Source organism: Dermochelys coriacea, chromosome 1 (assembly GCF_009764565.3).
Source record: "Dermochelys coriacea isolate rDerCor1 chromosome 1, rDerCor1.pri.v4, whole genome shotgun sequence".
Lineage (NCBI taxonomy): Eukaryota > Metazoa > Chordata > Testudines > Dermochelyidae > Dermochelys > Dermochelys coriacea.
In genome coordinates this window covers 349,858,243-349,869,386 of record NC_050068.2, presented here as the reverse complement: position 1 = coordinate 349,869,386, position 11,144 = coordinate 349,858,243, and the positions used below count along the sequence as shown (strand labels likewise).

The window sequence follows — 11,144 nt, the reverse complement described above, 5'->3', positions numbered from 1 at the left end:
GGGTTTAGTCAGTAGCGGGCGCCCAGCCTAGGAGGCCTCAGGGCAGCCCAGAGGCCAGGCCAGGCCGCAGGGAGCCCCAGGGTCAGGCTCCGGATCCACCCACCCCTGCCCCCGGGCCCGCGTTCCCGCGGCTCCGGCCCTGCGGCCGGGCGGGGGGTTCGGCGCTCCGGGGGGCACTGGGGGCTTGGGGGCATGTCCAGGGCCCAGCCAGCTGGGGCCACCCCGCTGTGTCCTCCCGGCCGGGAACAAAGCAGCACGCCAGGGAAACTGAGGCACGGCCAAGCTGCATGAGAAACACAACAAACAATTCCCACTTCGGCACATGGGCGGGGGGGGGGGGGGGAGCCGGGCAGGACTCCTGGGTTCTCTCCGCGCTCGGGGGGGGTGGCGGGCACGGCGCACAGGCGCGGGAGCCCGCGGGCCACTTGCAGCGCCCGCGCAGGCGTAGAAGGGCTCCGCCAGGCTCCGGGCGGTCGGTGCCCGATGCGCATGCTCCGAAGGGCGGAGGGCGTGGGAGCCAGCCGCGCACGCGCAGACGGGTGCTGCCGGGGCAGGCCGCGCATGCGCCGGGCGCGCCGAGGGTCTAGGCGGCGGGCGGCGGGCGGCGGCGGACTCGAGCCATGGCCGGGCGGGGGAAGCTGATCGCGGTGCTGGGGGACGAGGACACGGTGACGGGCTTCCTGCTGGGTGGGGTGGGCGAGCTCAACAAGCACCGCAGGCCCAACTTCCTGGTGGTGGAGAAGGACACGAGCCTGACCGAGATCGAGGAGACCTTCCGGTGCGCGGGGCGCGGGGGACCCAGGAGTCCGGCTTGGCCTATCCAGCGGAAGGGGCCGGGGCTGGCGCCGGGGGGGCTGCAGATGATGGTTCGGGGGGGCAGGGGCTGGCTCCGGGGGTGGGGGGGGCAGGGGCTGGCGCTGGCGCCGGGGGGGCTGCAGATGATGGTTGGGGGGGCGAGGGGCAGGTGCTGGTTCCTGGGGGGGCTGCAGATGATGGTTCGGGGGGGGCAGGGGCTGGCTCCGGGGGGGGCTGCAGATGATGGTTGGAGGGGCGAGGGGCAGGTGCTGGTTCCTGGGGGGGCTGCAGATGATGGTTGGGGGGGCGAGGGGCCGGGGCTGGCGCCGGGGGGGCTGCAGATGATGGTTGGGGGGGCGAGGGGTAGGGGCTGGTTCCTGGGGTGGGGGGGGCACGTGCTGGCTCCAGGGGGGCTGCAGATGATGGTTCGGGGGGGCAGGTGCTGGCTCCAAGGGGGCTACAGATGATGGTTGGGGGGGCGAGGAGGAGCAGGTGCTGGTTCCTGGGGGGGCTGCAGATGATGGTTGGGGGGGCGAGGGGCCGGGGCTGGCGCCGGGGGGGCTGCAGATGATGGTTCGGGGGGGCAGGGGCTGGCTCCGGGGGTGGGGGGGGGCAGGGACTGGCGCTGGCGCCGGGGGGGGCTGCAGATGATGGTTGGGGGGGCGAGGGGCAGGTGCTGGCTCCGGGGGTTGGGGGGCAGGTGCTGGCTCTGGGGGGGCTGCAGATGATGGTTGGGGGGGCGAGGGGTAGGGGCTGGTTCCTGGGGTGGGGGGGGCACGTGCTGGCTCCAGGGGGGCTGCAGATGATGGTTCGGGGGGGCAGGTGCTGGCTCCAAGGGGGCTACAGATGATGGTTGGGGGGGCGAGGAGCAGGTGCTGGTTCCTGGGGGGCTGCAGATGATGGTTGGGGGGGCGAGGGGCAGGGGCTGGCTCCAAGGGGGCTGCAGATGATGGTTGGGGGGGCGAGGGGCAGGGGCTGGCTCCGGGGGGGCTGCAGATGATGGTTTGGGGGGCTGAGGGGCAGGGGCTGGCTCGGAGGCGGGGGCATCAGTTCCCCCTGGTGCAGCCCCACCCATCCCCGCCTCCCCCCACAGGAGCTTCCTGAGCCGCGAGGACATCGGCATCATCCTGATCAACCAGTTCATCGCGGAGCTGATCCGGCACGTGCTGGACGGGCACACCCGCTCGCTGCCCGCCGTGCTGGAGATCCCCTCCAAGGAGCACCCCTACGACGCCGCCAAGGACTCCATCCTGCGCCGCGCCAGGGGCATGTTCACCGCCGAGGACCTGCGCTAGGGGTTGCGCTTGCCGGCCTGGGCCCCGGCCGGCTCCCGGCCTCGGGCCCGGCTGCCCCGGTCCCCCCAGCAGGCCGCAGCTGAGCCCCAGGGGAGCAGCTGCTCCTGCAGTTCTTCGTGGGCACCGAACAGCATTTGCCCCTCCCCAGGGCTGAATTGCTGCAGCCCCTCGTGCTGGGGCGTCTGGGCCCAGACTGGCTCCCCGGGGGTGGGGTTGGCGGCATGGGTGTGTTGGGCCTATGTGGCTTTCCTTCTTCCCACCCTGCTCCTCTGACCCCCTCTGGGGCTCCAGGGGCCTCCCACCAGCTGTGGGGCTGAGGGCCAAATGCACCCAATCCATGCTGCTGCCCCCGAACCCTCCCCGAGCCCCTGTGTGCTGGGGGCACGGGCTGTGTTCCAGTTGGCATGGGGGGGCAGCGGCAAGGTGGGTGCCAGAGCTGGCCCATGCCCCTGGCTCAGCCGTACCCCTCCCATTTCCCAGAGCCCCGGCTCCCCCGTCCCTCCATGTGCTACCGGCAGATCTGCCTCGTGTATGTTCCTGTGATGGTTGAGCTGTTACATTAAAGCAGAGGAGCCCCCCTCTCCCCGGATTCTTTGGCTCTGTGCTGGGGCAGATGCCCTCTCGAGCCAGGCTGCGCCCCAAAGGCCAGGGTGTGGGCAGAGCACCAGCAGGGAGGGGGTCGGCTGGAGGGCGAGGGGTTAAAACCGAGCCAGGCTGAGGAGCTGGTCTGTACTGGGCTCCCTGCCTGTCTAGGACAGCTCCTGCCAGCCGGGGCCAGTCCCAGCCCAGCTGCCCTGGCACCCTCCTGCCTGCTGGGAGTTCACTGGTTAGGCCGGTGACTTGCCCGCAGTGCAGCTGGGGGTGTGTGCACACAATCCTGACCCCCCCGTGCACACACCTGCCCCTTTCCTGTGTGCACCTGCTCTTGGTGGGGGGCTGTGAGGAGGCTGGCGGCTCTCAGCAGTCACCAGCTTTCGCTCTGCCAGCAAACATCCTCCCCAGGCAGGCGCTGGCTTGTCCCCAGCCGGGGGGCTGCTTATGAGCCCGTCCCGTGACCCCGAAAGGGGAAGTGGCTGGTGACTCACCCCCATGCGGCTCTGAGGAGCCGGCAGCTGCTTTGTCCGCAGCGCTAGTCCGAGGCCTGGTGGCCCTGACCTAGGCGGGCGGCATCCAGGCTGGCCTGGCTCCTGGCCCTGACCTAGGCGGGCGGAAGGATGTGCAGTGGCCTGCTGACCGCGCCGCGCTCACTGCCTGCTGCACGCGGGGCTCCCCCGCTGAGGCTGCCACGGCCCCAGGAAAGCCGGCTGCAGCTGGGCCCGTAGCTGACCAGCGGGTGGTGCCCTCTGCCCTTCCAGCCTGGCAGTGCCGGTGGCACCAGCTAGTTCATGAACGCAGGCGCTGGGTGGGGAGTGCCAGTGGCTGGTGAATCTGTTGCTCCTAAATGTGAGGAGGGAGCGCTGAATATGGGTGCTGCTGTCTCCTTCCCCCCCCCCGGTCTCTGTCCCTCTCCCTCCCCCTCAGGCCCAGGGAAGCTGGTGGCTGCTCCTCTCCCTGCGCTGGCTGCTTCCTGCCTCCCTGGTTCAGTTTCACCATGTCCCAGCTGGCTGCAATGCTGGGCAGAGCCCTGAGGGGAGGAGCTGGCCTGTACCAGCTCCATGCCCGCATGGGACAGCTCCAGCTGCCCGGGGCCAGTCCCAGCCTGGTTCTGGGCCTGCCCTCCTGCCTGCTGGCAGCTCTCTGTCCCCTGCCCAGACCTGGCTCTGCACAGAGTGTGAGAGACCCAGGGGGCCCCTGCTGCTGCTGGCAGGGCTGGGGCGGTGGAAGTGCTGAGCCGTGTGGGCTGGCTGCTGCTACAGAGCGGAGGGAGAGCTGGGGAGGTGCTGGGACTCTTTAGCCAGGCCACTGTGCCCGTGGTGCTGGAAGCCGGCCAGGAGCTTCCACAGTCAGTGTTAACCTGGTGCCCGCGTGGCAGGGGGGCGCTAGAGCGGCCTGGGCAGATGAGCCAGGAGGGCACTGAGCTGGGGCCAGCGCGGCCGGGGGGGGCTGGCTCAGTGCCGATGAATTAACCATTGGCACAGCTCAGCAGGGCCGGGGGTGGCATGGTTTATATGGCCAGCTGGCCTGGAAGCTGGGGTCAGGCGAGCTGATCTCAAGGGGGGGGGGGTCTCTGGGTCTGCCCTCAGGCGGGCGCTGCTAGGGAAGCCCAGCAGTCTCTCCTTCCCCCCTTCCAGGGCCAGCTGAAGGTACAGTGATGATGCCCCCCTGCTCCTCACTCCCTGGGCAAGCCAGGCGGAGCCCAGGTGCTCTCTAGGGGCCGTGTTCTGCCCTGGGGCATTGCCCACCAGCCAGGCTCTAGGGGCGTTGCGGCCTCGCCACTTCCACGGCCTGGTGCTGGCAGCCCTGTCCCAGAGTTTGTCAGCACAGAGGCTTCCCCAGCCCCCGAGGTGCCAGCCTGGGGCATGTGGCATATGCTGCTCTGGGGGACTTGATTTGAGCTTGTGTGCCAAGAGCCAGAGACGGCCCCTGTGCTCCCCTCCCCTGAGCCCTGGGGGGGCTGGGCAGCCAGGGTCCGGGGAGCCTGTCTGCTCTGGCTCCCAGCTGCCCCCTCCCCACCCCGTTCGTTGCCCGTCCTGTGGAGCATGCAGGCTAGGGGCTGTGCCCAGTCTATGAGCCCGAAGGGCACCCCAGGTGGGTGACTCCTCCTAGTGGGGCAAGAGCCCCCCTATCCAGCTGCTATCTGAACTGCACCACCTAGTGCTGCTCCCTCTGAGGGCTGGCCTAAGCTTCCTACATGCCACTCATCTTTGGGGGACCCCCTGCCCTCTGCACAGCTTGCTTCCTGCCGGCCTCAGGCTGCCCCCAGCAGAACCTTGCATCTTGGCCCCAAATACTTCCAGCCAGGCACTGACCCACCCACTCTCCAGCCAGGCACTGACCCTCCCAAGGCCAGTCTGGCAGAACTGGCAACCCAGGAGTCTGGGCTGCTAGCGCCCACCCCAAGCACAGCACCTGCCCTCTGGAGCTGGCATCTGCTGGCGGGTGCCAACTGCTCTGGGTCCCTCTGCAAATCCTTGGGGGGGGGAGATATTCTAGCAGCTACAAGTACAAGCCCAGGGTTAATCCATTGGGCTTGTAGCCTCTCGGCCCCCCGCCCTCCACTGGGAAGGGGTTGGGTTTTATACCAGGCCATGCAGAGCTCATGGGGGGGTGAGGTATAATGATGCTGCCTTTGGTGGGACACAGCGGAGAGTATCAATTCAGGACAAATTGCTTAGAGCAGGGCAGTCACAGCCCAAAGCTCAGTGTCCTTTATTACTAAGGCACCAAACCGGCCCCACAGAGAGGATTTCGGTCTCACCCCACTGGCAAAGTAAGTCACACAAGCAATTCCCTCAGACACACCAGTGTCCCAGTGTCTCCACCAGTGCCACTTGTTATGGGGACAAATGGTTATGAAAACCAGTACCCCGGTAACAGAAAAAGGTTTTCTCGATCCCGAAGGACCAAGCCATAGACCCAGGTCAAATAACTTAGATCTTACCCAAAATACACGCTTACAGCCAATTCTTATTAACTCAACTAAAACGTATTTAAAAAGAAAAGGGAGAGAGGTGGTTGAAAGATCAGTACACATACAGACTTGGGTTCAATTTCTTGAGGTCCAGATTCAGAGCAGAGATGGGGAATTTGTAGTTGCCAAAAGTCCTTTTAGAAATAGTCCAGAGGTTATAGTCCAATGTCCACCATATTCAGGGTGACTCGAGTCAGTGACTGGGGATCTCCATCCTTATGGCTCAGGGTTTCCCCTTCTTGAAACCCAAAGCAGATCTGAGATGAAGAAGGATCCTGTCCCAGGGTTTTTATACATTTCCTGCAGCCTTTTGGCCTGAGAAAACAATACGCTTAACTTGCCTTCTCCCAAACATCATGGCAATTAGCACAGGGTCATTTATCCATTAAACCAGCGGTGGGCAAACTATGGCCCTTGGGCCACATCCGGCCCACGGGACCATCCTGCTTGGCCCTTGAGCTCCGGCCCCTCCCTCGCTGTCCCCACTTTCCCGCAGCCACGCCGACCTGCGGGCAGCAGGGCTGCGAGCTGCCGCTCTGAGTGGCATGGTAAGGGGGTGGCGGTGGGGGGGTTGGGCAGGGGATCCTGGGGGCAGTCAGGGGAGAGGGAGCGGTTGGATGGGGCAGAGGTTCTGGGGCGGTCGGGGAATGGGGGGGTTGGATAAGGTGTGGGAGTCCCAGGGGGGCTGGCGGGGAGGGGTGGATAAGGGTCAGGGCAGTCAGGGAGGTTGGATAGGGGGTGGGATCCGGGGGTGGGGGGCTGTTTGGGGTGGGGTCTGGCCCTGGGTCAAGTCAGGCTAGGAGGTAATTAACTCTGGCCGTGTCACCTTTCAATAAGACATTATATTACACTCATAATGTCACTGGGGGGGGATGACCCCCAGAGCATCCCCCCCCTTTCCCATCAGCACCAGTACAGCCCTGGCCCATCTGATCCTGGCGGCAACTGGTCGTTCCCCCCCTCCACACACACACTCACCGAGGTGCACAGGGACAGCCAGCATGTGAGCAGCGATGCCCAGCCTCAGTGCCCCCTGAGCTGGCCAGCAGGGGCCGCGGGCAGCCGCTGCTGATGGAGGGCACCGCTGGGGGGCTGCTCCGGGTGAGATTCAGACGTCCCTGCCCTGGAGCCATTGCTGGGGCCCCGGAGCAGGGCAGCCGGGCCAGTGCCAGGCAGCCCCTTGCCCCCGGCCTCTGTGAGCTCAGGGGTGTGATGCAGCTGCCATGGCAACACAGCTGACAATGGCACCAGCTGCCCCTGGCCTGGGGGGCGGGCACAGCAGGGACGGGACCCGAGCCCCGGACTTGTGCTCACAGGGTGCAGGAGGCCCTCGGGCCGCAGCTCAGCCTTGCCACAGGGGGGGCCCCCTGCAGCTCTCGGGGGGGGCGTCTGGACGCAGGGCGCCCGGCGGGTGCCAGCATGGCGCGCCAGCTGAGCATGGACACGCTGCAGCAGGACTTCTGGAAGGAGAGGTACCACAAGGAGCTGATGCTCCACTTCCGCTGGCACCAGCGCTTCGGGGCGTCCGCCAAGGCCAAGCAGGCGCAGCGGCGGCAGGCCGCCAGGGAGCCGCTCAAGCTGCCCGCCCTCCGGTCTCCGGCGCCCGTGCCCCAGGCCGAGCAGCCGCCCGAGGGGCCCGCCGGGGCCGCCGCGGGCATCCAGGAGGGGGAGATGAAGCCCGTGGCGCCGGAGGTGCGGAAGCTGCTGTACCAGGGCATCTCCCAGGACGGCGAGGGCCGGCGGCGGTACCTGACCCTCCGCACAACCCGCGCGCCCGAGGAGAAGTACAACGCCCCCGTCACCACCAACTTCGTCTACGGCTGGCAGATGGGTGAGCTGGGGCAGCGGGCGCTGGGGGGGCAGAGCCCTGCCCCCGGCTCATGCCTGTGCCCACAGGGCCATCTTGCCCCGTAGCCCGGGGCTGCACTGGCGTGGGGGGCGCAGCGGAGGCGGGGGGGGGGGTTCCACTAGGTGGCGCTCTCCCCTCGGGGCAGTGCCTCCGGAATGGGTCCATGACGCCGGCTGTGACCTCGCAGCAGGCTGGGCCAATTAGCACAGCCGGCCTGAGCTCATTTGCATACAGCAAATCTCTTGTAGCGGCCGCTGGCGCTGTGTGCCAGGGGTTCCCCAGCCCCTTCCCCCAGGGTGTTGGGGCACCTGGCTGGCACAGGTTGGGTTTGTGCTAATAGTGAATGACCTGGGGGTGGGGGCAGCGCTGCCCTCTACTGGATGGGATGAGATCTCGTCTGCTGTGTGTCATAGTCCCTATAGTGCTGGGGTGTGATGGAGATTTCCCTCTGGCTCAAGAGGCAGGGCCATGGTTCTTGGCCAGGAGGCTTTAGTGCTGAGGGGGCCTGGCCTGCAGCCCAGCACCAGCTGTGACAACCTCCCGACCAGGCTCTCAGCATTTTGCGGCTGCAGCCAGGTCCCACGTGGGCTCTGGAACTGCGATGACAGTCACCATGACCCCTCAGCCTTCACATGCTCTGGGCCCATCTCCCAGGGGTGGGAGGGCTCCCAGCCAGACTGGCCCAACAGCTTCCCCAGCTGCCCCCCAAGCCAACTCCTCTGCCCACGGTGGCCTCATGCCCCAGCCCTACACCCCTGCTAGCCGGAGCGCCAGCTGTCGGCTAATAGCCCAGCGAGCGGCTCTGCCCAGGGGGGGGGTGCCAGGGCTTGGGGTTAAAGCCGGGGTCCCCTCCTGGCTTGCTGGGCATGCAGTGGGGGCGCTCTGGGGGTCACTCCTGTGCCGGGGATACCCACTACGGAGCGAGATCGTGGGAGCCCAGTGCTGCCGGGGGGGGAAGGTTGGCAATGAGTCAGTTCGGGGGGAGGTCTGGGGTTCTGGTCTGCCCCCCCCAGCTCATTGCCTCCCCCGCTCACCGCCCATCCCTTGTGTCTCTGCCCAGGGAAAGTCACCAACGTCTACGTGCCCGCGTTGCCCAAGTGCCGCATCGAGAGCTTCTTCCGCAAGAATGGGGTCTTCTCGCTGCTGGACCCACGCGATGTGGCCTTGTGAGAACCCAGCCCCTCTCCCTGCCACGGGGCTCTGGGCTTGGGACCGGGCCAGTCCCCCCACCCCTGGACCACATTGGCTGCTTGGGACACTGGGCTCTCCTAACATGACCGCCTGGTGCTGCCCCACTGGCTCTGTGCATCATTCACCCACCCGGCCGGGCACTAACCAAATGTAGGGCCCGGGGGCCTCCCCTTTAACCGCCTCTGCGCAAAGCGGCATGCCAAGGCAGCTGGGCCTGGCACCTGGCTCTGGCAGAGCCTGACCCCGCCTGGTCAGTGCCCGGCCTGTGGCTGCCAGGGCCCCTCCAAGCAGGGTCAAGGCTCTGGGAGTGGCAGCAGGTGAGGGGCAGGCTGGACATCAGGCCCTGCAGCAAGTCCAGGTTGGGCACAGGCAGCCAGCAGGGCCTGGCACATCCTTCATGGTAACAGCCCTAGGGCCGTGCCAAGGTGAAGGGTGGGTAACTTTATTGTAGGCTGTGCCAGGCTGGGCCACATGTGGGCAGAGCCATTGCACAGCCCTGCGGGCTCCTCTCCAAGACTCCCAGCAGCGCCGGGGGGCTCCCCTGCCTAGCCAGTGTCTCCATCCACTGGGGCTCTCTGGTGGCTGCCCACTGTCCTCACTGGCAGTCCCTCGCCCTCTTGTTGGGGACCCCCCAGAGTGCCAGCATGGAGGGAAGGGGGCCCTGAGTCCCACAGCACCCCGAGCCTGCTCTCCAGCCCCTGGGAATGGCCCCTGCACTGCGGCTCCTGTCCTTCCCTGTGCCCCAGCCCCACGGTGCCCCCCCACGCTCCAGGATCTCCAGCCCCACAGCTCCGAGCCGTGGGGAGGATGGGGGGAGCTGAGAGGGATGGGGCCAGCCCTGCACACACCCGGTCGTGGTGTCTGCCCCACCTCAGTCAATGCCTGGGGTGGCTGGGCAGCAGGTTGTGGGGTGGCTCTGATGCCCTGGACTCCCCAGGCACTCGGGGCTCTGGCCCCGCTCTCAGGGGGGCCCCGACAGAACCCTGGGGGCAGTGTGACACCCCTCAGGGTGCACTCTCACCAGGGCAATCCCCCTTGGGTACAGCATCTCCTGGGTCTGACCTCGAAGCGTTCAGCCCCCCCCCATCCATGCTCCCCCCAGTGAGTCCACCTGGCTGGGACGCCTGGGGAAGCCTCATGCCCCCAACGGGGCCAGGCACCCCCACTCCGCAGCCAGCAGTGACTCAGCCAGCGAGGGACACAGGAGGGTTATTAGTGGTCAGGAACACAGCGTAGAACAGGGCTTGTTAGCACAGAAAGCAGGAACCTTCAGCAAAGTCCATCTGGGGGGGCCAGAGCCCTGGGATCTCCCCCGAGTCCCAAACCTGGAGAGTGTCCTGCAGCCAACAGCCCACCCCCCACCCCCAGTCATGCCCAGTTGCCCCTTCTCTGACCTTTGTTGTCTTTCCGGCAAAATTGGTCACAACGTCTGGCCAGGCAGCCCGACATGCTCACACCTGAGTCCCACCACCTAGTTAATCGTGTTGCACACATGGAGAAACTGAGGCACACACACTATTCACACAACACATTATGCAAATCTCCCACTTCATCACAAGCTGTGTGCTGGCAGCCCCCTGGCGGATGGGCAATGCCGGGCTGGGAGCGAGGGGAGGGGGCTGCCCATCTCTGCGTGCCCACCCATGTTCAGGCCTTCCCAGCCCAGCTCAGGTCGCTGCCTTGCTCACCCGGTGCCACCAGCGGCTCCAAGAGCTCCTGGAAACTCAGCGTGTTCCTGTGGAGAGACCAGCATGGGTCAGCGTGGGGCTGGAGAGCCTGGCCTGACTTGGGCCAGCACGGGGGAGGGGTAGCCAGCCCTGGGGGAGCAGGGAAATGGGGGGGTTGTGATTGGACAGTCTGGGCCAGAGTTGGGGCAAGCGAGGGGGGGCACCCTGGGGCCAGAATGAACCTGGGGGGAGGCGGGCAGGACAGCCAGCACAGGGGTGGGATGGCCCAGGCCAGAGCTGGGGGTCTTGGCCCCACGCGCCCTGCTGCTCTGCTTGACCCCCTCCCCCAAGCCACACTCCCCTCTGACCCCCTCCTGCCCAGGCCACCTCTGCCCCCAGGCAGAGATGCGGGGGCGGGGGGGATGGCAGGGACCCCAACCCTGCTTCGGAGCAGCCAGCGGGCTGGAGCGAGAGATGAGATGCTAGGGCACCCCCCCCCCCCGTGGCTCCTCGGCCCCATGCTGCAGGACTGCTTTCTGCCCCCCCGGACCCCCAGCCGTGCTGTCCCCACGGACACCTGCCTGTGGCCCCTGGCCTGCATGCCGTGCGTCCGCTCCCGCTTCACCTGCTCCAGGTGCCACTTCAGCGCCTCCCTCTGCTGCGCCCGGGCCTCCTGCCGGGGGGACAGGCCAGGCTGAGCCAACGCTGCCCCACCCAGCCTGCAGGCCCTGGCCACAGCCTGCCCCCCGGGCACAGCCAGCCACCTGGGGACTTCT

The 11,144-nt window shown here is 67.0% G+C and overlaps 2 protein-coding genes across 2 annotated transcripts; both read left to right on the top strand.

Moving 5' to 3' along the window:
- The first annotated feature begins 532 nt into the window (after positions 1-532).
- On the top strand, positions 533-2,676 carry ATP6V1F (ATPase H+ transporting V1 subunit F). Its single transcript, XM_038417630.2, has 2 exons — positions 533-778; positions 1,889-2,676. Exons 1-2 carry the CDS (start codon positions 621-623, stop codon positions 2,088-2,090), a joined length of 360 nt encoding a protein of 119 aa, XP_038273558.1. The 5' UTR covers positions 533-620; the 3' UTR covers positions 2,091-2,676.
- A 4,404-nt stretch (positions 2,677-7,080) lies between these two features.
- ATP6V1FNB (ATP6V1F neighbor) lies at positions 7,081-10,450 on the top strand. The gene is made up of 2 exons (XM_038387546.2): positions 7,081-7,492; positions 8,571-10,450. Exons 1-2 carry the CDS (start codon positions 7,081-7,083, stop codon positions 8,678-8,680), a joined length of 522 nt encoding a protein of 173 aa, XP_038243474.1. The 3' UTR covers positions 8,681-10,450.
- Positions 10,451-11,144: the final 694 nt, after the last annotated feature.